The 26,411-nt window shown below is 41.8% G+C and overlaps 2 protein-coding genes and 1 long non-coding RNA gene across 13 annotated transcripts in view; 2 read left to right on the top strand and 1 right to left on the bottom strand.

The window, feature by feature from the left end:
* Positions 1-563: 563 nt before the first annotated feature.
* HUS1 (HUS1 checkpoint clamp component) lies at positions 564-19,235 on the top strand. Its single transcript, XM_037493255.2, has 8 exons — positions 564-727; positions 1,407-1,534; positions 1,620-1,796; positions 3,771-3,878; positions 4,851-4,925; positions 10,614-10,713; positions 11,900-12,019; positions 14,901-19,235. Exons 1-8 carry the CDS (start codon positions 676-678, stop codon positions 14,981-14,983), a joined length of 843 nt encoding a protein of 280 aa, XP_037349152.1. The 5' UTR covers positions 564-675; the 3' UTR covers positions 14,984-19,235.
* A 236-nt stretch (positions 19,236-19,471) lies between these two features.
* The window catches only part of PKD1L1 (polycystin 1 like 1, transient receptor potential channel interacting), a 181,015-nt gene continuing 174,075 nt past the window's right edge, over positions 19,472-26,411 (top strand). For all 11 annotated transcript variants that reach the window (XM_037501593.2, XM_054695721.1, XM_054695734.1 and 8 more), the window contains exons 1-2: positions 19,472-20,050; positions 23,148-23,265. In XM_037501593.2, coding sequence (XP_037357490.1) covers positions 19,951-20,050; positions 23,148-23,265 — 218 coding nt within the window. In that variant the 5' untranslated portion in view covers positions 19,472-19,950. The remainder of the gene's footprint in view (positions 20,051-23,147; positions 23,266-26,411) is intronic.
* On the bottom strand, positions 23,120-25,408 carry LOC129145881 (uncharacterized). Its single transcript, XR_008552012.1, has 3 exons — positions 25,214-25,408; positions 25,009-25,095; positions 23,120-23,282 (listed from the first exon to the last, which is right to left on the bottom strand). It is a non-coding gene; the product is annotated as an uncharacterized LOC129145881 (long non-coding RNA).

Below are 26,411 nucleotides of genomic sequence, written 5' to 3'. Positions count from 1 at the left end.
GCCTGTTCTGTTCCCCACTCTGTCTCTGGTGAATGCTCTCAGCCCCCTCACCTCTGGCCTGTACCTCAGTTCTTGTATGCATAAAAATAAGTCTTTTTTTTAAAAAGTTTTACTTTCAGCAGTTTTTTCGGTATTGACACTAGATCTTTCAGGTTTACTGTTTGCATCTGTTATTCAATAATTCCTATAGATGTCAATTACTTTAATTGTATAAAACTTGTTTCTTTATCGTTTGTGATAGTTATCGGTCTGTCTTTTAACCCCGTTGCAATAACTTTGCTGAAATACTGACACATTAATCAAACATTTCTAATTATAAACAGATGTCACAAAGTTCTTTTAAAAGGTGAATTCTAAGAACCGCTTGGAACTTCATCACTAAAAGCAGATGTTGCCCTCATCCAGGGGCGTGACACGGAACCCCAGCTACCCGGCGCGTGACCCAGAACTTGACCTCCTCGTGGGGCTTTGTTCTGCACCCCACTTCCCAGCGCCGACTCTGGGCCACACCTCCTCTCTGGGCCTCGTCCTGGATCCGCATCCCCCAGGGCGTGACAGACAGCCCGTAAGCGCTAGCACCGCGGAACCAATCGATGCGTCGAGCGTTTCCGGCGGGACACTTAAAGAGTGACACTCGCTCTGGGGCTCGCGGACGCTCCGCTACCCGGTGTCGCTATGAAGTTTCGGGCCAAGATCGTGGACACTGCTTGTCTGAACCACTTCACTCGTGAGCGGGGGCCGCGCCTGGGGGGTGTGGAGAAGACAGGGGAGGGTGGACCGGAAAGTGGGAGTGGGCCACGGGAAGATGCCGCTGGGCCCGAGGAGCTGGGGGCGTGGAAGGATAGAGCCCTGCGTGCTCGGCGGCGCGGGCCGCGCTGGGATGGGGGCCGCCAGGGCAGGGGCGCGCGGCTGGCGGGGCTGGCGCGGGGGGCGCTGGAGAACGGAGCTTGGGGTACTGGGGGTGGGGCGAGGAACTCTAGAAGGTGGGGCTGGGAGAGCTGATGCCAAAGATCGCATCTAAAACTTGATGCCAAGAACCTGCCTTTTTAAAAACCAGCGTTAGGCCTTATCCGTGGATAACTCTATTTGGCGCAAACATCCCTTATTGGCCACTTTGGTCCCTCCACTCCGGCTGTGACCAGCCCTGCTCTGACCATTGTGTTGCCCCACTCAGTGGACCCTTCTGGGCCTTAATTGACTCCCAAGCCTCAGTATCCTTATTACTATATTGATGGAGCGTAACTCAAGTATTAAAGTGGTTTGCAAAGGGATGCCAATGTTTATCCTCGGAAAATAATTTTTCTCTGAAGTTGGAACTTGTTAACCACAAGTAACACAAGTTAAGTTGGCCTCTAGGATGCTTGCCCTGCTTCTAAGTAATTCTTTACTCTAATCCCCTGCTGTAGGAGTCAGTAACATGATAGCCAAGCTTGCCAAAACCTGCACTCTGCGCATCAGTCCTGAGAAACTCAACTTCGTTCTCTCTGACAAGGTGGCCAGTGGAGGAGTGAGCATGTGGTGTGAGCTGGAGCAGGTGAGAAGAGGCTCCTGAGAGGCCGGGGGTGCCCTGAATGCCATTGGAAAGCGCACAGATGGACCCTCTTTTTTTCTTCCCTTAGGAGAACTTCTTCAGTGAATTTCAAATGGAAGGTGTTTCAGCAGAAAACAATGAGATTTATTTAGAATTGACATCAGAAAACTTATCTCGAGCCTTGAAAACTGCCCAGAACGCCAGAGCCTTGAAAATCAAGCTTACTAATAAACACTTTCCCTGTCTCACGATCTCTATAGAACTGGTGAGTAGGATAGGAAGAATTCTGAAACTTCCCAGAAGGAATAAAGTAGATGCAGGCTTAGGCTTTTGAACAGTAGTGGAAAGCTAATTAGTTTTTATTAAGATATAAGATCTGGCACATAAATATTATTTTCCTTTTGGAGTCAGTTTCTTTATATAGCATTTTGATCACATAATATTCCATTAGGATGTCAGATCCTAATGGAGTCTTTTTATATCTGCATGTCGTCATTGCTTTTAGTGATGTTGTCACCTAATCTGGAATGACACCTCATCTGCTGTTATACCTTTATTTTTTCTTAAACATTCCATTGTTTTGTTTTGTTTTTTTAAGATTTATTTATACAAGCACTGGGTACAGTCAGAAGCACAGGGGGGTGAGAGAATTTACCGGAGCCAGAGCGGGGAGCAGAGCAGGCAGAAGGACCGAAGTACACTGCTGAGGGGAGCAGCTGGGCGGCAGGAGAGGTCTGCGCACCATGTGGGACCCTCCTCCGGTGGCCGGGAGCAGCAGGGAATCGAACCGGCGCAGCAGAGGCTGCGGGCAGCTTCGCAACCCAGTGCTCAACCGTTGTGCCACTGGGGAGGCCCTGCTGTAATACCTTTAAATGACCTCTCATTCTTGAGCAAAACATTTATTTTCCATGCTACTACCAGATGAATTTAATGCACATGGCTCTCCTCAGAACACAAACATACCACAGGCTCTCGCTGCTCAAGAATGAAATCCACATGTGTGGCCCATTTTTCTTAGAGTCAAATGGGAAACTACTATCTGCTGAGTGCTTCCCTGGTTGTATCACTTTCTTTGCCAGCGACTAGACTTTGGTGATTCTGGAGCTTCCATTTGAATCTCTTTGTTTTTCACTCTTTGAAACCTTGTCTTCCTTTGGTGGGTAGCATCAGTGTCACCACTCCCTCTACCTCCTCCTTCTTTGCTGTACTCCTCCTTTATGTGGTATGTATTTTATTACTCTTATGTGTAAGTGTTGGTAATGTTCTTCAGCTTCATAACTTTTTCACATATATAACTTAACTTTCACATATAACACATAACTTTTTCATTATATATAGTTTGTACAGTTTTGTCGTTTTGTTTCCTTGCTTAATAATTCATTTATCCACAGGAACATTGGGGACCTTGTCTTATTCACCATACCTCCTAGCTCTTACTAGGACACCCAGAGCTCAATAGACATTCCATAAATATTTGTTTTGTAATCAGGCAGTTCTTGGAGCTAATCAGAGTTTTTCACATCACAATGTAAGGTTGGTGTGTTTTTTCATTTACTTAAGGAATAACAAGATAATAACATGTAATAATTTCCTAACCCAAAGTGCAGGATACTTAGTTCTATTATATGTTTTATAGAAGCCTCTGAACATATATAAACATATATACCATTGTCAGCATTTCAGTCATGCGCACACACAGCACACCAAGTGTCCTGTACACAAAGAGTGGTCTCTTGGTTCCTTCAACGTAGTGAGTTTATTTAAATCTCACTGCTTTACCCATGCTGTTCCTCCTGTTGGCACAATTTTCTCTTACCCTTATCTGCCTATGACTGGCTGCTACTCCTTATTCTGTTGTAGTCTGAAACAACGCCAAAGAGGCTTTTCCTGATGTCCCATTTAAGAACCCAAAGAATCCTCAACTGGTTTGTTTTATTTTCTGAAGAGTGTAATGATTGTATATATTATATATAGTTTGTACAGTTTTGTCGTTTTGTTTCCTTGCTTAATAATTCATTTATCCACAGGAACATTGGGGACCTTGTCTTATTCACCATACCTCCTAGCTCTTACTAGGACACCCAGAGCTCAATAGACATTCCATAAATATTTGTTGAATGCATTTTGATGGGTGAATTGAAAACAACCCACTTAGATTTGGTATTTTAGCTTTTTTTTCCCTTTCAGTTCTTTTTTTTAATATTGACATTGAAATATTTAAAATATCTTCTCTTACCAGTTATCTTTGTCAAGTAGTAGTCGCATTGTAACACACGACATCCCTGTAAAGGTTATTCCTAGAAAATTGTGGAAGGATTTACAAGAACCTACAATCCCAGCATCTGAGGTGAGTTCATCATATATTAAATGGCATGATTTAAATTTTTAGAATTTACAATTTTTTATGTGAAAAGTTCTGTTTACCTGAAAAGAAAGGGATACTCTTTTCTAAAGGATACTGAGGGGAAAAGTTTGGAATATTTGTCTTCCGTTTACATAAAACATCTTAAAGCACTCTTGCTTTAAATAGAAAAAACACTCTTTACAACTAGAGGCAAGACTGTCTTAGTAATCGCACCTAAGTAAAACTAAACAAAACTAACCTATTTTGGAGGCCCATCATATCTCTTGGGAGTTATGTCTTGGGCTCCAGTTTGAGTTTCACAGAATTTAATTTGTTCCTCATCTTGTAAGAAGCAATGTCTAGTCTGTGTATGTGTGAAAATCGACAGGCGACTTCCCTAGGCCTGGTGACAGGAGTCTCAGAGCCATCAAAAATCAATTTGATGCCAAAGGGTCTTTTGCCTTTTGGTCACAATTTCTTGAAGAAGAAATTATGGAAATAATCTTACTTTTCCTGGAAGACAGCTGCACTACTTAGAAAAAGCTGCATTGCTTCCATCACTATTAGCAACCCAGTCTGAGTACTGGTGCAGGAACTTGCTAGCCATATTTTTTCTGAGTAGGATAAGTCCCCTGAGTGGGTGTGAGCATCTCTAGAGGACAGCCTATGGTATGAGAGGCTTGGTCCCTCTGGACTCATATAGGGGAATCTCATTCCTGGAACCAGAAGAATGCCCACAGGGACCAGGTGACCAGGGTAACCAGGGTAGGTTCAGTGAAATTAACCAGGGTAGTTTCAGTGAAAAAGAAAGATTATTTTCTTTTTGTATTTTAAAATGAACTTTGTTCACACAATTGTAAACCACATGATTCCAGCTTTTAAGTATACACACATTTCAAAATAGGCAGTGAACACCTGTTAGTACTTGGCTGTATTATTTTTAATATTTCTGATATTTTCTTGTTGGTTTTCTAGGTTAGTATTTTTTTACCAAGCTTGAAAATTATGAAGAGTGTTGTGGAAAAAATGAAAAACATCAGCAATCTCCTTGTAAGTAATTTATAACTTCCTTAGAAAAGAACTCTGCCATATGTGGTTTAGACTGTGTGTCCCAGGAGTAAGTTTGCCTGGGGGAGGTGTATGTGGTTCTCTCATGTTCCCAGGTGGAGTCCAGGATAGACAGAGTCCTATCATTAAGGTGGGGACCTAGTCTATTGTTGAGCATCTGCAGCTTTACACATGCCCTTGACACCTGTTTATTGCTCCTCACTCTCCTTCATTGTGGAATGCTTTCATATTTGTCCTGACCCCTTATATTTATAATTATGGCACATTAAGAATATGTTCAGCAATTCTGGCTTTCTTACCTTACTTTTTAGACAGATATATGTTTTATATGTTAATGTGTATGTTTTAGTGAATTGCAGCAGTGAATTTGGAGTGTCCTTATCTATATGTCAGATGTGTCAGGTATCCTTAGTTTATACCTGTCTGGCTTTAAAAACAGCTCTCATGGCAAGAGTAAGGACAGTTTAGTTTTCAGTTTATTTTTATGATGATCTATTGCCCATATCATGAAATGTTGTAGTATGTGACAGTGATGGGGAAATTGTGTGGTTTATCCTTGTTCACAGGTGGGATTATCCCAAATTCTTCCTCACTCACCTCCCTTCTTTCCCACTACCACCAAAAAAAAAAAAAATCCATATGATAACTTTAAAAACTACTGTCCACCTGAAGGAGCCTAAATTTTTGTTCTTTACTATCTTCCAGGCCTCTTCTATCCCTCGGCCACACCTTTCCTTCAGAACCTCTAGACTCTTCATACTTCCTCATGATGCCAGTTTTTCAGGTTCTGTCGCTGCCATTTCATACTTGGTTTCTTTTCTGCCATCTTCCCCCTGAAAGCACCTAGCCATTCTCATGGTCGTCCTAACACCTGGACCTTCTCTCACTGTCCTTACTGTGAGACACTCTGCAGCTGGGCTGTTCTGTATAGTACTACCTGATAAATTGCCTGTGGGTATCTGTTAACCCCTGCTGAACTGCTGGCTTCTTGACAATGGAAACTATCTTCACGTCATTTCATCCCAGCCACCTGCTATAGGAACACCACTCACAGGCAGTTAGTACATATTGTATGGACCTGGAATGAAATTTAGCTTCAATAGATCTTCAGAATTGCAAAAGATTTCTAAGCCTAGAAAATGCTTATGAGCCATTTTATCTCTACAGTCGTAATTTTCTTTCACTGTATAATCTTTATAGATTTCATTTTCATCATAGCCAACATTTATTAAAGCTGTGTTGTCTGACAGTATTCTTCCACAGCTGCCTGCTGTTGATCCAGTTGTCAGCCTGGCAACTTCCTCTGGGGACATCTGGGTACCTCCAGAGAGGTACCTCAGAGGGGCCCAACAGAGAAAAGGAGGCAATTAACCCAAGGATTCATTTGTTTGTTCTTCTGTCCAATGGAAATGAGTCAGCAAAGTAGCTGAGATTGATAAAATCATCAGAGATATTTTTCTTTTCTTTGGAATGTTTAAAAAACATTTTGTGGAGTGACCTCTGCAATCTGGAACACTAAGTGGGAAGTTATCAAATGTACATAAGTTAGAGTATCCAAGTATATAATGAGATATACTTGGGTGACCAGAATTCTGTTTGTGAAGGTTACATGTGATAGACTTAAGGACTGAAGACATTGAAAATACCTACTCTTTAGAGCCTTCTATCTTGAGACCGTCAGTCCTTTCCTTCTACCTTTAATGGACTGTGTGACCCAGGGGAGGGGCTTTGCTTGTGACTCATGTAGGAGCATAAAAATCAACTTATATGGCTAGCTATCTACATTGTGTTTTAAGGCAATTCTTCATAGACTAATGTGTGTGGGCGGCCCTAGTGTCTTGTTACAGTGCAGGTTTTCATTTAGGAGCTGGGCTGGAACCTGAGACTCCAATGCTGATGAGCTTCAGGGATGCTGGTGCTGCCGGTCTTTGGACACATCAGATAGCCATTCTTTGTGATAAGAGCTGTGCTGTTTTTTTTTTTCTTTAAATATTTTCTCAGAAACGTGGACTTAGAACTTCATGGGTCAACTTAATGGTTAAAACATGGGAATCTGGGTTTATGGATGAGAAATATCATGATGGTGTGGCAAAAGTGAGTCCTTGGACCCACACAGACCTTGGGCCACTGACCTTGCTGCTCAGCTTCATAAGCCCCAGTGCTGGGTATTACCTGAAGTGGGGGTGGGGTGACACAGATATTATTACTTGTTGTCTGTTGAGAGATAATTTATGTTAAAGACCCAGTAAGATCAGCTCACTATTCCATAAATGGTTGGTAACATTAATGAAACAAGGGAAGATGTACAGTCTTATCCAGATCCTTAAGAAACAATATGTTGATGCAAGTAGTATTCTGGGTATCAGCCACAGAACAGACTTGAGGCTGATGTTCAGAGAGAGAATTGGCCATTTGTTAGCTCCCACAGGGAGATTGCTCTCGTGCCATTGCCTGCTGCTGGGTGTGCTCAGCAGAGACAGGTCTGACATTTGAATATTCACATTTTAGGAATTTGAAGAAAACCTTAAGATGTGATTAAGCCTGAAGTAAGTCTAGGAGCACTGTGAGCTGCTTTCTTGAATTCATCTTTTATCAAACCATCGTTTTTCAAAAACAGCGAAAATGTACAGCTTTTGGATAATGCTTGTTTGAGCTTTATAGAGCCCAGGGATAGCTCAGAATAGTCACAAGGATTGTTGACATATTTTATTTCAGTGTTGCTTCTGGATTATAGGAGAGTGGGCTAAGACATATAGCAGTGTATTTCTGAGTAGTGGAAGGTTGATAATGAATACTTCTCATTCAGAGATAAAATTTCTCGTTTCTGTGGCATGTAAGTTTGGGGGCTATTTACCTACTTATTTTTTTTTTATTTAAATATTTTATTTTATATAATTCTTACATCTTTTTTCATCTTTGCACAATGTATGCATTTTCATCTATTTTTCTACTTAAAGTGAAGAACTTCAGAAACCAGAGCTGACCTGAGTCAACAAAATTTTTTGCTTTTGTTTGTAGAACTCTGAGAAATAATCAGAGTTCACCAATTTGAAGAACCAGAAGAATGGATAATACTAAATTGTATTCACTAGGTATAGACAGACTTTGCCTCAGCAGAGCAGGGGTCCCCCATACTCTCACCTGGCTCATCGCTTCACTGTACCTGTGCCAGGCACTGGCAGAATGAGACCACTGTCTTTATCTTGGTAGTTGCTAGGTGGCAGTCTTGTTAAATATTGGTTGAGCAAACGTGACTTGCAAACTGCTTTCCAAAGACCTGACAGGCTTTTAGGAAATGGGCAGATGTCAGTGTCAGAAAGATAATGTGTCATGGGCAGATTAGGGAAATCTTAAGCCCTGTGGTGGCATTTGTGTTTCCCTATGGACTTCATTTCTTGATTCTGTCCAGTTAACAAAACCCATGTATTGGTGTGGTTGAGGGTGGAGTGAGAAGACTCCTTTGTGATCTGTGGAGAAGTCAAAGGCATTGGGAGAGCGGAGGAGATAGGAGGACATGTAGAAATTTGGGGATTGCAAGAGGTATCACTGTGCAGACAGTGCACCAGCAATGTGGCATCATAGCCTGAGAAATTCTGGATTCCTGAAAGTGTTTCTAGACCTTCGTAATTCAGAAAACACATTTTCCAACATCTGAGTTTATTTTTTATTTATTTTTTTGAAAGATTTTTATTTATTTATCCATGCAAGCACTGGGTACAGTCAGAAGTGCGGGAGGGTGAGAGAATTCACCAGAGCATGAGCGGGGAACAGAACAGGCAGACTGAAGAAACATGTTGCTGAGGGGAGCAGCAGGTGCAGCAGGAGAGGTCTGCGCACCATGTGGGACCCTTGCCGGAGGCCTGGGATGAAACAGGCGCTGCAGAGGCTGCGGGCAGCTTCGCAGCCCAGCGCTCAACTGCTGTGCCACCATGGGAGGCCCTGAGTTTATTTTTTAAATAAAGGTTTTTGTTCTTAAAGTCTAAAGGCTTTATATTTATAACTAACTTTGTAGTTATGATACGGTTTTGGTAACAAGCATATTGATAAATTCCACATTTTCTTTCCCATTTTTCTCTTATTTTGTCGTAGTCACATTATGTCTATTTTGTCAGAGCATAAAATAATTATAAATTAATTCTGTCCCTGTAACTCCCACCACTCAGTTTTGAATTTCACACATGTCTTCTACAACTCACCCTCTAACAGTTCACTCAGGAAGTATTTACAGGAATAATATTTCAGTAGTTTTCAAGAAAGTGTTTGAAATGTCGCTTTGGCTTTCTTTCCTTGTGCCCCATTACCTTTTGGTATGGAGTGTTTGTGTCTAAGAATAGCTGTCATTCTGAGTCTGTTTCACTTAGAAATAGCTTGAATTTATTAAAGGGAGGGAGGCTTGAATTTACCCATGGGATTTTTCTTTTTGAAATCTAGATTGGACATTGCAGTCAGAAAGGTGTACATTGTGACCTTTTTATATTTAGGTCCATATCTGCATGGGGCACAGTCTTAGAATGCTGGTTGCTAGCTTGTCTTTATTTCCAATGTTATGGTTTTCTGGAACTGCTAGTAGACGTGAATCTTTCTCACTATCTTGTTTTTTTCTTTCTGACCCTTTTTATCTCTTTGTTTTTCACTTTTTGGTCATTTTCTCTTACTGTACTCTGTATAGTTGTCTTTTGTTCTTCTAGTTTAGTTTCCATTTCTGAATTTTTCCTTATATTTTTAATTGCTTCCTGACCTTATTAGCTCTCTTTTTATAGCTGCATACTGTCTTTTTATCTCATTTCTGAGCTTCCCTAACTTTGATTCATACTATTCTTTCAGAGCTGCTTTTCTTAATTTTTCCTAGTTCTTTTTGAGATGTTACACTTGGCATCTGTTTTATGCAGTGCCTTCACACTTCTAAGTGTGCTATGTATGTATATAAAGGTATTTCTCTCATTCTTTTTTTTTCTCCCCAGAATCTCTTAGTTTGGGATTTGACCAGAATCCTGTTGTTATAGAAGGTTCTTCTAAGTCTTTTAGGAGCGTCCATTTTAAGTGTGGAAGTAAACCAGGGTAGTTTTCTACCTTCTTAACTCCAGGTTCTCAATTCCCTTGTAATCACAAAATACTAAAAGCTACCTCTCCTACTTTTCTGAGCCCTCTCCTCTCTCCTTCTCTTATAAACCCATGTCACATCCTGTTTGATTTGAACTTTTGTGTCTTCCCCTCCTTTCTCAGTACAGGTTCTCCTGTGAGGAGCTCCTTTTGGGTCCTCCACTACCCCAGTTGCCCAGTCTCCCAGCAGAGCTCCCCTCCCCCATTCCCCAGTTCCACCTGAGCTTTCACTCTGAGGGGCACTTCTCCTTGGGTATTAATAGAATTCCTGAGTTCCTGGTTCCCAGACCTTGTTTCTCTGTACTGCCTGTACCACATGGGTTTTGGTGCTATTAGGAGTGTTCCGGGGTTTGTGTAGCACCTTGTCACCCTGTTTTGTGGAAGCTGATGTCTATGGATTTCTTTCTTTTCTTTTTTTAATTTTTAATTTAAAAAAAAAAAATACTTTCTTCCCTCCACCCCCTCAGGTTGAGTCCCCATAGAATTTCTTTCCCCAAGGCACGCTTGCACCATCACCACAGACTCCTGTTCTTTTCGTTTTTAAGACTATGTAAAATACTCAATTTTCAGATTATTGAAGCAAACCTAAATGGAGAATTGAACTTGAAAATAGAAACTGAACTAGTATGTGTTTCGACTCATTTTAAAGATCTTGGAAATCCTCCATTGGGTAAGTTTTGTCATGTTATATTTTGCTGTTGATAAATCATTCCAAATGACTCCCTTACTGAGTCTCTGAAAAGAAAAAGGTTGAAATTCAATACCCTGTCTTTCTTACTTGGGTAGAGAACAAATCACCAAGGTTGGAATGATCTATTGCTACCAGGTAGTGGGGAGAAGGCCTGCATGGGTACGAGGAGAGGAGACACTCTTTCCTCACCTAGAAAAATCTGGGGTCAAACTAAATAATCTCCAAGAACTTGTCCAATTCGTAAATTCATTTTTCCGCTTCTAAAGATTTCAGTTTCTCACCTGAAATGAAGTCAGAAAGGTAGATTATATTTATTTCCTCCTAGTTTCTTTAATACTTATGAAATTTCATTAGCAAATGCATAACTTTTCACACATGTTGTCTCATACAGAGTGATAAGGTACTAGGGAATCAATGAGCAGTGAGAGATGGGTGACTGACTGGATGTGTTCAAAGATGATTAGAATCTTGTGTAGAGCTCACAGTGGAGTCAGCATAGTCAGGGATTGGGGTTGGTGGGTAGGGAGGGTGCTCAGCCAGCATCTAGGCAAGGGACCAGGGACACTTGTTCCCTAACAACACTCTTGTGTTCTGAAGCAAGTATAATAGGCTCATGCCACTTTTAGAAATGTAATTTAGTACTATAAATCTTACTATAAGTGCATTATATATCATCACAGGGATTTTTGTACTGAAGAGCATACTATTACAGCAAAATAAAATCCATATGATTAATGCTTTAGTAATAGTTGTATGAAATGACATATTTTGGTAGTAAGTAGCATAGAGTGCTTTACTTGTGATACTTCACCAGCAGCCGAAAGGATGTTTTCTTTATTATTCCACTCTAGAATGAGAGACTTTGAGTTAGCTATGTATATTTTAGCTTTCAAACATATGTAAGAGTGCTAGTAGATGTAGTTTACTCTGCCCTGAAAGGATAGATGGGTCATATATCAAGTCCTTGGAAATTAGCATAGTATTTTAAGGAGCCAGGACTTAATGGTTCTTTAATGAATGATGTTTATACCTTGTGACATTTTTCCAGGATGTTAAAATCAGTAGTACTGTAAATCATATACTTAAATAAATGATCATTATGCTATCTCTTGGTTCCCTATTACATCCAAAGATGATGTATTTTAAAATGTTCATGTCATTTTAGCCTCTGAAAGTGCTTCTCAAGATAGGAACCCAGAACAAATGGCTGAAGTACACATAGACATTAGGAAACTTCTACAGTTTCTTGCCGGACAACAAGTAAATCCTACAAGGGCCATATGCAGTGAGTTTGCATTTTGATTTGTTTTTCAAATTTTAAATATTTTAATCAATTCTGATTTGATCAGTTCTCATAATTTTATGCAATCTCAGAGAGGTAAAGATAAACCCAGTCACTGGGACTTAAGTTTTCTAGGGTTAGGAGGCATTTAGCTTTTGGTGTTCCTGACTTCTTGGCTTGCTGACTTGGCAGATGGGTCTGAACTGTCTGTGCCAGAGGGCAGCTGTCAAGAGGATTTGTGCTGAGTACGTGTTTGCCATGTTCATCTCCCCTCAAGTGCTCTGTCCAAACCCCCACCCAGCCTGCCCATTTTCTGAAGTTCCATATATTGGCCTCTGTGCTTCTTGCTGGCCCCCAATTTTTTTTAATTAGATATTTATTTACTTTTTAATATTTTATATATTTTTTACATCATTGTTCATTTTTAAACAATGTTTGCTTCCCCTCCCCCCCTCATGTGTAGTCCCCTAGAATTTCCTTCATCAGTGCACCCGTACACCATCACCTCAGTTCCCATGCTCCTCCCTCTCTCCCTCTGATCAATCTCCCCCTTCCTCCTCTGCAGGATGTCTCTTGACCCCCAGTTTTTAAAGGTGGCCTTTTGATTCCAGCTCGATCTACCTTCATCAGTTATATACCTGCTTTGGCACACTTCATTCATTGACCACACATGAGAAAATTCTTGCCAACCAAGATTTTTCCAAGATCCTCCTGTCTCTTTGCTACTAAGATTATAACACCTAAAAGGATCCTGTGGCTTTGTCTAGAAGAAACCCCCTTTTATGTGATAACTCCTGGCTGAGCACTCAGGCACAACAGAACAGAGCTGAGAAGTACAATGCAGGAGTATACCTAGTAGTCATCCAGTTGTCAGCATTCAGTAGAGAAGGAAAAGAAAATTCTAGATGACTGTGTCAAGGACCAACCCTTTAAAATGACAGATAAGAAGGGAAGCAGAAGAAACCAGAGAGGAGAGACCTCAGGAAAGCAGCTTGTATGTTAACACAGTGATGGATGGATAGTGCAGAAGATGGGGGGGCCAGAGTTAGGAAGGAAAAGCTAGAATGCTAGATCACTAGATGAGGGTGGAGGTGAGGGACAAGTGTCCTGCTGCATCCTGAGAAACTTTGGCATCGACTGTGCCATGGATGCCTGTAGGACTGAGAGTGGTAGAGGCCACTTCAAGGTTTAAAATCACACTTTCAAAAGCCCAGTGTTCATATCAGTCACCAGGGATCCCCTAAGAGTATATTCTTAGCTCTGGGCTGGCTCTTGAGTCTCTGATTCTAACAACCTCCTGGGTGATACCCGTTGTCCCTGTTGAGTAGCCTGAGCTAGCCCTCATGTGTGCAGATTGCAAACATGCCAAGTGGGGATTGTACATCCCTACGGATGTTCTGCTCACTCATGCCTTGAGCTGACATTGTGCTCAAAGGACAGAGGAATGTTTTCATGGACAAGGTTTGTTCCCTTGGAATGGTGACTGATGTACTCAAATGTAGCAGAGAGCAGAACCAGCAAATTGTGACTTAGCAAAAGTTGAATTCCTCATACCTTCTCTTTACTCCACCCAACCTCCTATTCTATCTGTGGTTTCTGTCTCTATGGGTGGCGTGTGCCATGTGTGGCTCTGTGTCAGGCACTGGTTGTACTCCCTGATCCCCCAGTCTCCACCAAGCACGTATGTGCTCTCCTCCTGCTCATGTGATTTTGCTGCTTCTCTGGTCCCTTTTCCCACTTTGTATTCACCAGTGACTATTCTCTGCAGCTGTGGCTCACTCTTATGGTCTGCTGTTTCTTTTTTTTTTTCTTCTTCTGAATCTATTTACTTTTAATTAATTTATTTTTAACTGAGGTAACATTGAGGCAGCCCCATCAGCTTATTATTACCACCCTAATGTATCTACCACCAACTCACCCGTACCCTGCCACCACAGACCGTTATGTCTCCCATCTTCCTTCCTGCACTCCCCTTGGTGCTTCAGTTCTATAGTCAGATATCAAGGGTTAGTTTTCCAACTTGTCTTTATCTCAGTATTTAGTTACTTTATATTCCATATATTAGTGACACCATCCGGTATTTATCTTTGTCCTTCTGACTTATTTCATTTAGCATTATCCTTTCAAGGTCCATCCATATTGCTGCAAATACCATGAGTTGTGTTTCTCCTTGGCTTCTAGCTCCAGCTGGTCTCAGCCAGGTTTTCTTCTGAGCCTTCAGGCACAGTGTGGTTGCCCCTTCACCCTCCCTTGCAGCACCTATTCCCCTAACTTGAACTGCTAGTGGACCCTGGCTGCTATGCCAGAGACACTGTTGTCACTCCTCCCTCTCCCTTGGGTCTTTGAAAAACTCAGTGGCTTCACACTTTCATTTCTTTTTAGCCTTGTGCTAATGCCCTGGAGTTCACCTTTAGTCATACACAGTGGCTGACTGAGGTCCTTGATAGGGTTGGGAGCATCTCTGAAATCACCAGGTAGGCCTACTGCAGTACTCCCTCCCACACTCTAGTATGTGACCCTCCTGTCACAGGTGGAAGGTGAAACATGAACATGGCTTTTCTCAGCACACTGAGGTTGCTTACTGGCTGGAAGCAGCTTTTCCCTGGAGGTGTTGATTTGGGTAAATGTTGCCAGGAAGTCTGCCTTATGGGTGTTCACCACAGGCTTAGAAGCTTCCCTTCCCCCTTCCTCTGTCACTGCTGGCTGTGAGTGAACTAGCCAGAACCAGGCACTTCCTTTAGCATCACTAACAGTAGAAAGCAGAGAGACCCACTCACTGCCCTCTGGAGAGCCCAAGCCCCAGGAGGAGAGAAGACCTCCAACAGGGATGACAGTGAGTGTGTTAAAATGGCCTTTATAGTAATGGCTCTTCTTCTCTCTCTAGATATTGTGAATAACAAGATTGTTCACTTTGATCTGCTCCATGAAGATGTGTCCCTGCAGTATTTCATCCCGGCCATGTCATAGCACTGCCTGGAGAGATAGTGAGGGCAATGTGTTCTAAGTCATTTGTGAGTTCTCACAGCAGCACAAATCCTGTACGTTTTACATTTTCGTCTGTAATATTCTAACTAAAAATTAATGAAAGAGTTGGGGAAATATGTCACTTGTTATTTCTTTGACTGTTTTGTCCATGTCTGTTTTGATTTCTTAAGATGCTAAAAAAAAATCACTAATTTATCTAGACTTTAATAAGCACTTTCTTATTGAACTAGAAATCCTTCTATATTTAGAATTGGCATAGGAATCAACATTTGCAAAGGTGTTGCTGTCTCCAACTCAGCACATTATATGGAAGTCCTCCCTGCAGGAGCGGACCTGGAACACTCATATTTCCTTGTGTTCACCTCTCCTTCTTCCTTGGTTGCTCAGAACATCGTGGGATATCTCTTGTGCCTGCAGTGCCTGGAACCTTGTGTGACACCCAGGACACTAAGAGTCCATTCTCAGCGCCGTGAGAGCCACCAGGTGACCTAGCTGTCAGGTTGCCACTCCTCCAATGTCTTCCTCGGCTGTGGCTCCTGGATTCTGTTCTTTATTTTCATCCTACCGTGCATGGTGCATGGACCTGTCATTCTTGGAAGAACAGCTTTGTGTTTGGAGTAGGAGCAAACAAGATCTCTCAGTGTGTGCCTCATGCAGAGACCTGCTTCTGTCTGTCATAGCAGGTGCTGCTCCTTGGGGGTCTGCTTGCTCCCCCAAGGCACTTCCACCATCATCTCTGCTATGATTAAATCTCCCTTGCCCTGTGGAGAGGCACATTATAAACATCTTCAGGTTACATGGCAAAGTTGAATAAGGCAGTTTGCTTGGAATGAAAGAAAGAAATGAGAAGTTAGCAAGAGTGAAAAGTTCTTTTATGACCTTTTCCTATTATTTGTAGAACCAATGCATTTAAGTCTTCTGGTGTTACTAATGTTCAAATGGGATGTAGATTTTGTTAAGCCAACATTTTAAAATGAGACGTCATTTTAAACTACCCCTGTTTGGCTTATAGCAAAACCAATTCCAGCTGTGGTGTTAAACTTAAAGATCATGGTACACATTGACGTGATACCTAAAGGTAGTTATATAAAACTTAAACTTCTATTAAAGAAAATGTGTTAATGACTTACCAATGTGGAAAATGTGTTACTTTTGATTATTTAGATGATGATTTTTTAATGTACAATCAATATATATTGTCTTTTGGTATAAGAGGGAAAAAAGTACTTTTTTTAATATGCTTTGTATATCTTAGTATGCATATTCTGGCCTCCTTTTGTTGGTGTCTGGTGTCATGGGCAGCCCGAGAGAGACCTGGGGCAGAACCTCTCCAGATCAGAGCAGTGCAGACATCCTGAGATGAACAGTGTGGTGGCTTTACTTGGCAGGTTAGGGAAGTGAACTAACTGCCCTAGAATACTGACTTATGATTTATCATCACCCTTCCCCTCCCACTTCTCTGCTGACTGACCTGAATAACCAATCCTACTTAAAATAGGCATTTATCATTCATTTTACAGATCTGGAGAAAAGTATTTTAGTTTTAAATCTGCTGTAGTAAAGTAGGCTTTAAGTAATACCTCATTAAAAAATGACCTTATGGATGGTTCAGAATTTTTTTTTCTGTAGCTGTGGCTAACAGGGCCTTCACAGGGAGTTAGGAAGCCATGTCAGTTTCTTATCCTTGCTGCTCAGTTTCCCGAAGCAGAGGCCTTTCAGAGCCCTGAGAGTCTGACTTCCCTCCTGGGCTCACTGGAGGTCCCTAGTAGAAACTGAGGCCTGTGGAATGCACAGTGCTGCTTTATTGAACAGCCTACTAGGACAACTTTCTGTTAAGTCAGAAAAAGCAATTTAGTCTATTTAGAGGAATCTGTATAATTTGCAAAATAAACTTGTTTCAAGACTAACGTATTTCAAAGTGTTGAGGTCTTTTAAAATAGCTCTGGATTTTAGAGTCACAGTTTCACTGGCTGCAGTCTTGTGAGACTTGGCTGTGTGGGCAGCAGTCCTGGGTGCTCACACTCGGGCCAGTATCTTTTGGAACCATTTCTGTAGCTGAGTTTGGGGCCATCCTTTGCTGGGTCCCTAATCCAGCAGCTTATGACAAATTCCCAAGTCACCCTCACTGAAGGGAGCAGCTCACCTACCATAGTGTTCAGGCCTGGCAAGGTCCCTGCTCCCGGGTCCTGGATCATGGACCTAACTTTAATTCCAGGCTGGAATTCTGATTTTGTTTCTAGGTAGTGGAGGTGTTTATTGGTATTGTGCTTGGCATTGTTGCCAAGTAAAAAGAACATTGATTTGAAGAGATGCAGTTCTGTCCATTTATATGGATTTAATGGGGTCTAAAAGGAAACTTGAGTATCTGTGGTTTTACAGCTTCTCAGTGAAGTCACTGAACCAGGAGGCACAGGATAATCTGCTAGAAGATGACTGGGGATATGCTTTCATTCCCAGACACTGTGGGTGGGAGTATCTGGATTCTACCTTTCTGGAGTCTAGTATGAAAAGTCCCAAGGCACAAAGGCTTTTGTGCCTTTTGACCCAATACTTAATGCTTGTGGGAATTTGCACAAAGATAATCAAAGATACTGTAGTACTGTTGTACTGAAAAAAGCATGAAATATCCTAAAAACTTATAGGGGATTGGTTAAATAATCTATGGCTTGCCCCAGTATTTCATGCTTTATAAATAATGTTGCAGGAAAAAAATATACTGCTCTAGTCAAATGTTTATGAGTTAAATTAAAAAGCAAACTAGATCTTAGTGTGTGCCATCTGATCTCAGTTTGGAGACGAGCAGAGTATATATGTATATATGTGTGTGTGACAGAAAAGGATTGGGGAAAGTACCAACATTTATACCTGGTTATTTTTGGATGTTTTGTTTCAAAACACTGATCTTTGTACACTTAAGCATCTTTTAAAAATTTTATAATCAACTTTGTAACAAAAAATAAATTATTTTTTAAGGAATCAAGTAATATTTATTATTTGAATGCAGTACATAACCAATTTGCAATTATGGTTTCCTCAATATTGGACTTAAGACTTTCACACATGTCCTTACTTTTGTCATGTGAAATTGTATGTTCAAAATACTGAGTGGTAACACTGCATTGTGGAGTCATTTCCTATCATACACTTAGCCTGAATGTGGCCCACTCAGTGTGCAGAACTGACCTTTGTGGTGAGGGGAGAAAGACCAGTCATTAGGTGGGCCAAGGAGGCTCTGGGAGAGACAAACTTGTCAGTTTGCTAACTACTGACCAGTTAGGGAAAACACAGACTCTGGCACCTTTCTAAATTGTGAAGTACGATTACTACAACATATGAATCCTTACATAGTGAGTCTGTACTGCTATCCAGTAACTGCCAGTAGCCCTGAGGCCAGCTTGCTTAGCACTTTCCTTCATGTGCCAGGACAGCACTGTGCCCAACAGAGTGCTGTTTAAACACTTAAATTCTGAGGAAACTCCTAACTTCCTTAGGGAGGAAATTTGGATTTTCTGGGTGGGGCCTCTTCCCTCACAGGAAACAAAATCAACAGTGATCTAAGACTTCATCTTGGGCTTTGTACTTTCCTTGGGTCTTTCACTGAGTAAATCTTGCCAAGGCGGCAGGGTGTATCGACCTTCCTCCTGACTCTTACGCCCCAGGTATGCCCCTTGGTGAGCTTCCCAATGCAGCCCTTCCTGGGGCTTTGCCAGTTTCTGAGCACGCCCTCTTGCTAAATCAGAATATCATGCTCACTGAGATTTTTGACTGCTCCTATATGACATAAATGGACCTCCCTTCATATTGGACCATCTGAAATAACAGAACTGTGGTGGCTTCAGCTCGGTGTTGTAGGGAAAGTTCTAAGGGCCTGTGCCAGCAAACATGGTGTGACAAATCACATGTTCTATATAATATTTCATAGTGTCAGTTATCTATATTGACTGATGTTTTTATTCAATGACTTTAAGGGGAAAACTCCAGATAAAAGGACAGAGAATGAAAGCAATGAAAAGCAATGATAGATGGGGCTGAGGTGATGCAAGAGTCATACACTACTCAAATTTAAAAACATGTATTTTAGAACTTAATAAATTACCCCACAGAATATGTGTTGATCTTTATTTTAATAGTTGCAGTGGAACAAGACAAATAAGATAAAAATGGTTATGTTAAATTTCCTGCTCACTATGTGGTTTTGAGAGAGAAAATTCTAATGACCAAATAAACCCTTTTATGGTGAAAAGAGATTTCCATGGTGATCATTACTTCCCTTCAGTGGAATTGCTACAGGAGGAAGGGAGGAGGTAGAGAGAGGGAGAGATTAAAAGAACCATTAATGATGCCATCCTCTAGACTCCAGAGGACCAAAGGCATTTGGGATCAACCTATCACTACATGTAGATAGGGGACTATGGATATTTAATTTTATTTTCAAATCAATGGGAAAAGTGATTTTAGAAGAGATGGATGTCATTTATTCAGTTACTTGACTTGAATAAGACAAATGTCCTGCTTTTAGTTCCAGCTGTAGCAAATGTGTTTTCTCCAACTTAGAATGTAGGTGTAAAAGTGTCCCATGATGGCTCCCCCTTACCAGAGTGCCCAGCTAATTGCATGCGGTGACAAAATTAACTGCATTTACTATGGAAGAGCTGCCTTTGAGTCTCAATAGATGAATTAGTCCATTTCCTCTGCTTAGTAACACCACCTAGGACAGTTATCTTAGAGGAAGTAGCCAGAAGCAGGTGTGAGCTGAGTAAACACTTTTTTTCTGAGAAGAGGAGTGTTTTTCAGAGGACACTCATGATTGGCTGATTATCTGAGGCGCTAACAAGGTGGGAGGCATATAGCTCTCCTTGAATGGAGAAAGGGTTGTCCCTGTGCCTTTAGGACCTGCCTGTACTCCTTTGCCTGAGCCCCCTGATTTGGGGGGCTGAACTGAAGGCGCTATGGGAACTGTCTGCATGATACTGGGGTGGTTGGTGCTAGTTCAATCCCTACCCCTGCTTTGCCTGGTGCAGCCCATTCCTGGGATCAGCTCAACGGAAGGTAAGTTAGTATTTACCAAGATCTTAGCAGTTTCCTCCTATTTTTCTCACAATTTAATAAATTACTAAAATTTGCTCAAGTACCATTTTAGGCTCTGTGTTTTGATGTTGGGGCTGCTCACTGAGGGTGGGGTAGGCTGCTAGAGGAGATTTAACATATAAAAAATGAATAAACTTATCCAAGGGACTCCAGGAGGAGTGTTGAGTTGAAAGTGGTGGTTTTGCTAAGCAAGAAGAAAATGTAAGGCACAGCAATGGTTTATCAATGAGAAAGTCACAAGGTGCTGGACTACCAGAAGCTCCATAGGTCTGAGAAAAGAGAAAGAAAATCTACTACCCATGATAAACATAATTCTAGAGTTATTTGTACTGTGGTTTATGTGTACACTGAGTTGCAAATGTAATGTTCTCCCAAACCTAAAGCTAACAGCATTTATTGATTTTTTTTTTTTCTCTCCACCAAACCACCATCTGCCTCCCACCCCATCCCCATTCACCCTTTCCCCTATGCCCTCTGGTAACCACATATTTTTTTTTTGCCATGTTAAAATATTTACTTTATTGTTTGCATGTAATTGTGGGGTTTGGGGGGCGTTGGTACTGATATTCCACAGACAAGTGGAATTTGTTTTTCACTTCTTGTTTTCACTCAACATAATTACCTCAAGCTCTATTCATTTTGTCCCAAATGTCACTTTTTCATCTTTCTTCACAGCTGTGTGACTATATGCTCCACAGTTTCTCTATCCACTCGTCTATTGAAGGGTACTTTGGTTGCCAAACCTAACACCATTTAAATGGCACCCAGTGCATCTTGAAATGCCAGGCCCAAAGAAAACATTCCTTTGCTTTCTCCATATGTGTTCTAATGCCCACACAGGACTGTTTCTGTTTTTTTTATGCTGTGAGCTGTGAGTTGAAACTTCAGATGACTGTTGCCTATTCTCAAGTGACCAGTGTTTCTTTTGGACTTTGCATGCCTTAAGCACCTTAAATCTTTCCTGAGTGCGGCAGCATTTAAGTAAACTATTACCTAAGGAATATTATTAAAAACAATAAAAAGTCTGAAGTACAGAATTTGTGATTCAAAAAATTTAAAATAAGTGGCTTTTTTTATTAAATGTAGTAAAATCAGGAAAGTGGATAGTTTGACCTTCCAGCCCCTCAGGGCTGCCATCCTGGGTTCTGTCCTTGTACACTGACTTCATACAGAGAAAGTCTCTTCTCTTGTCCTGTTCCTTTGTGAAGGTTGTAATAGGATCCTCCTCAAGTGAAGAGCTTGTAAGTAAGTGATGGTTTCTTAAGTTATTTTTAGAAGGCATCTAACTAATTTTATCCAGAAATATTTACAAAGTAGCTTGAAAACCTCCTTATGACATTGCCCACTTTGTTTTAGAGTGTCCCCATCTCTGCTTGATGGCAAGTCACTCTGTCCTCCTGCACACACAGGTCATTGGACTTGGTTCATGCTCTCTGTGCCAACGAAGTGTCAAGTCCACCCGAAGTCATGGGTGTGGGGCACAGGAATGCCATCTCTGCTGGTGCACTCCCTCAAAGGGCCACAGCGAGTCTTGAGAGTGCCATTGCTGGTGACCAGAACCACCACTTCAGGCCAGGCCAGCAGACTTTCTACCTGTGGATGTTCTGTATGTGGGCACTGAGCCCTGAAAATGTGACTAATGTGATGGAAAAACTAATTCCTAATCCTAATTTTAATTAAACTCAAGTAGCCCCTTATGGCCCTGCCAGCATGGTAGATAGTACAGAAATTTTTGCCCTTCATAAGTCACTTCTTTGCTCCTTATAAGTTAGCATCTTGGTTGGCTCAGTGGCCTTGGCAAATCTCCACCTGGTGCCACTGTCACCAGTATTTCCAGCCCCACAAGGAAGGAAAAGGCCAGAAGCAATTGCTGGCCCTCATCCATCTGACCTATGGGTGTAGCTGCCAGCTCAGGTTGGCAGGGGCCAGAAGTGGGGCTCCATATGCAACAGGAACATGTAGAGGAAACTCGGGGCTCTAGATGATTTTGTTTGCTAACTGGGTATTTGATTCCAATGTGTTCTTTCCCAGAGGCAACACTACATTTAAGAAGAGGTTATTGGTAAAACTGGAAAGTGCACATTTTCTTAAATCTCTCAGATTGATCCCCAACAAATACAGCTGGAAGGACAGCAGGGACCCTGACCTGGTAGGGAGACTGGAGACTGGAGTCAGGAGAGCATGTACAGGGCTGGTTGTTAAACCAAACAGCAGGTACAGTCAAACCTACCAGGAATTCCAGGTTCTGTTCATTCACTAGCCTATCTGTAGTTCTACAGTAAGGTTCTAGAAAATGCAGGATTCAGAAAAATTAGCCTGAGCCCGAACCCCTGACGTCTCAGCAATCACCCGGGGACCCTTCTGTGTGCTCACCTAGCAACTAGCTCATGCCAGAAAGTTGACCCAGTCTTTTTTGGTGTCACTTCATTCTTGAGTGAAATGTAATTCACAAGCAATTCTGGAGTAGAGAGAAAAATGATTTAGTTTTCTAGGTGAAACACAAAACTGAGTTTTGTAAAATCTGTTAAAATTCAAATGTTAAAAAAATTAAAATGGTGATAGAAGGGTTTATGGAAACTAAACTGCTTTAAAATATTGTACATTAAATACATTAAAGGAGACTATTGTATCCAGAGAGGTGTCAGTTGGACCCTCCTAATTTCAAAAGAGGGAGCAGGTCCTACCAGTGTGGGGAGGAGGGTGTGGGGAATAGACACAATATGTATAATGAGCAGGGCCAGCAAGTGCCCCCTTAATCCAGGGAAACTTCTGAAGGTAGCCTGTTCCTTAAGCTTTTGTCCACAGTTATGACTTTTTATTATTAGATGATTTGAAATAATTTTATTCTATTTTCTTTCTCCGAGAGGTCGTCAATTTCAGGCAGACACACAGATACCCCTTTTTAAAGTGCACTTAGTAAGAGGAGGCTTCTGAAAGTATTAGGGGAAAAAAACATTTCTGATTAGAACATATTCTCAACACTGTGTGCTGTGTCCTGGGACGAGGGGTTCCTAGCGCAGAAGCTGAAGCATAATCCTCCCACTTCACTGTCTTCTAGGGACGGCCAAAGGAAGACAGCTGGCGGACTGCAGTGGCCTCGATCCACTGGCACCAGGAAATATCTCAGTCCCCAGGACCGAGATGTCCACTGAAGACATTTATGATGACGAGGAAAGGTGAGCTGATGTCATTCCTATGGAATGGGATAATTGGTATTTTAAGCGTGCATTCAGAACTTTTTCTTTCAGAAAGAATATTCCACTTTTATTTCACTGGGGAAAAAAATGTTATGTTTTTTAAGGGCTTTGTCCAGATTAAAGAACTATATACAGGATGGAGCTCTAACCCAAATGCTGCCATCATCCTGTGGCTAGGAGAATGCCTATGACCTTGGCCTCTGTGCTGTGATGTAGTGTTAACTGAGGCAAATATGGAATCTGTCACTTCTTCCACCTTCTGCCCCCAAAGGGTGTGAACTCTGATGAGGCAGTCTGGTAGCACATGAAGCCTGAAGGTCACAGCTAGAGGAAACATCCAAGAAGGACATTCATGGGGATTCTGGGGCCCAGGAAGCTCTGGTGGGGGATCCACAGTCCTTGACCTTGGGCTTATCCCATAGTGACACCTGTAGGAGCAGGGCCCCAGGGTTCAGTAGGTTGAACTTGTGACTGGATTGTGTGCCAAGAATAGTTTGACCTGGGAAGCATTTGGTAGAACTCCTCATGGGCTGTCTTCATTCTTGAGATGTGTCCTCTACTTCTTGAAAAGTAAGGGTACCCTCAGAGTCCCTGGAATTGCCCTCTGCTATCCAGGTTCTGTTGGGTCTCTGGTGTGGAGCCCAGGAGAGAAACCTAGCTCAAGGACACCTCAGCAGATCTCAGAACTCTCTGTAAGCCTCTCTCTCCCACTCTGTGTACCAGCACACATGTTGAGGCAGCGTGACCCCTGAGCTCTGCCACTGGACTGCCTGCCAGCAGTGTGACCCCAGGGTCAGTGGGATGTTGGGGGGACCAAACTGTGCCCCACTGCTGTGAGCTCTGAGTCAGACCCCCAAAGCCTGATTATACCCCTCTCTCTAACAGGGATCCTGGTGGTCACTTATGCTCCTTAGAGCCACATTTCACAGTCCAGCTATCACAACTGTCACCTCCACAGGTCCTTATAAAGATGAAAGAAAAATCACATTCTTAATCAACGTTTGCCTTTAGCAGGTCTGCCCTGGGGGCTAACTGTGTCTGTTTGCTTACATATTGTTACTATGGTTTTATTAAAAAACCTAAAATTAGCAAAGGCAAAGAGAGTTCAGTGACCAGTAGTCTCTAGCCTACCACATTTCTTTCTGGAGATGCCTTTGTCCTTGTATCATGTCACTGTTGCTGATTTGGGCCACAGGACTTTATCCCAATTCCCCAGCTCCTGTGACTCCCACAGCCCCCGTGTTGACAGGATGTGCACGTCTCCAACATCAGCCGAAGAATTGCAAGGATTATCCCTTAGCCCTTCGAAAAGGGGGAGAAGATAAATGGAGAGGGGTCATTGGCTTTATCAGAGTTTTTTAACCTCTATATCTTTTTTGTGAATTTCTATACCTGGATTCCTTGATGCCATAATTAATGTGATTGGTATCAAGACCCTATTTCTGAAATTGGGGCCTTTGGGGATTTCCTCAGTTACATAAAGCAGATAGCGATTTATCTAGTCTGGTTTGTTGACACTGCAGAAATACAAGAGGAATTTATTGACTGTCCTGTGCCCACCATACCATAGAGTTAAGCTTTAAAACTGTGTGTGGCGGGGAAGGGGATGTTTGTGTGTATGTGTGTGATTTTTTTCGTGTATATGTGTATAGTAGTGGGAATATTGTGAATTGGAAATAAAGTTTCAGTGATAGTTAGACAGAGTTTATTAGATAAACAAACCTGAGAAGAAGGATAAAGGGCTTTTCCCTTTCTATTGGCACAGCCTTCAGGTAAGCCAGAATGGGCGTGTCCAAGTCCATGCAGGAGCTATGGAGGAAAAAGCAGTCTGAAGACACGCCCTTTCTTCTCAGGGTGCACTGTGGGCAGTAGCACTAGTGTCAGCACCCCACAGGCCCTCTCCTCCTCCCCCTCCCCCCAGTCTCACCTGGCCAGATGAAGATTTAATAGACTGAAATAGGAGGCTAACAAATGTTATGTCATATATTGGATTTGTGTGCATCTTGGTGAATGGAAATGTCCAATTCTTAAGGGTAAAATATGTGGCAAGCCTGTCCATCATGGTGTTAACCACCTGCTAGAAGCCTCCAGTTGCTTGAGGCCTCCAGTCTGTTGCTGAGGAGCAAGCCTATGCCACTGTGGGGCTCTGAGAGTTCTGAATTCTTACTGGGTCGGTGAAGATTCCATGTACAAATTCTTTGAGGTATTCTCATTAATGCATTCTGCAGAGCTACCAGAAGAAATCCTGATTCCCAGTGGGTCACCAAACCAGTGCCCAAGCACAGGGAGGTGCCAGGGCTGACACCTGCAGGCAGGTGGGCCACACGTTCCACCACCATATTGCTGGTTCTTTCCATGCAGCTTGGAGAAGGTGCAATACACTAGCTCCACTGTTACCACTAATAAATAATGCTCACAAAATCTTTACCTAATAAACAATTTAGGATAGTTAAAAAAAAAATGGGAAGAGGTTCAACAGATTTTACTCTAATAACTGTTTTTATAAATACCAAATTTGAATTTACTCTCTGTAGGTAGGAACATGGAGTCATTTGTATTCAAAATGTCATTATTCATGATAATTTGTGATCTTTTATCTCCAATCCCGTCTTCTTCCACCACATGAACCCCACTATCCATTTACTGCCAGAATGGTTTGTGTGTACATTCCCTGGCTTCTAAAACTATAAGCATCTATATCTAAAAGAATCAGCTTTTCCATGTCTTGGAGAATCTTAAGATTTATAGATTTAACTTTTGTAAATACATTGTAAAATGTTCTGGGAACACCATTGCCCCAGCCCAGCAGCAAAAGAGCAAAGACATTTGTATAGATTTGAAGTCTCTGAAGCAATGTGCAAAAATTTGCTATCTTCAGATAAACCAGCCTTTCAACCCTCATTAATGACCCAGCCACTGAATAAAGATTTCAACAGTGGACAACCAGACTTTCCATCTCCACACTGCATTCAAGAGGAAGGATTAACCCCCAGCATTTGCCTTCCTTTGGGCATAGAAAGCATCAACATATCTTTAAGTCAAAATAACTTAAGAACACAAGTCTTATCAAGAATAATTACATTTTTAACATCAGCAACTCACTGTTCCCATCTCCATAAACAAAC

The sequence above is a fragment of the Talpa occidentalis genome, unplaced genomic scaffold (genome assembly GCF_014898055.3).
Source record: "Talpa occidentalis isolate TD23 unplaced genomic scaffold, MPIMG_talOcc4v2.1 talOcc4.10, whole genome shotgun sequence".
NCBI lineage: Eukaryota > Metazoa > Chordata > Mammalia > Eulipotyphla > Talpidae > Talpa > Talpa occidentalis.
This window is presented reverse-complemented; position numbering and strand designations above follow the sequence as displayed.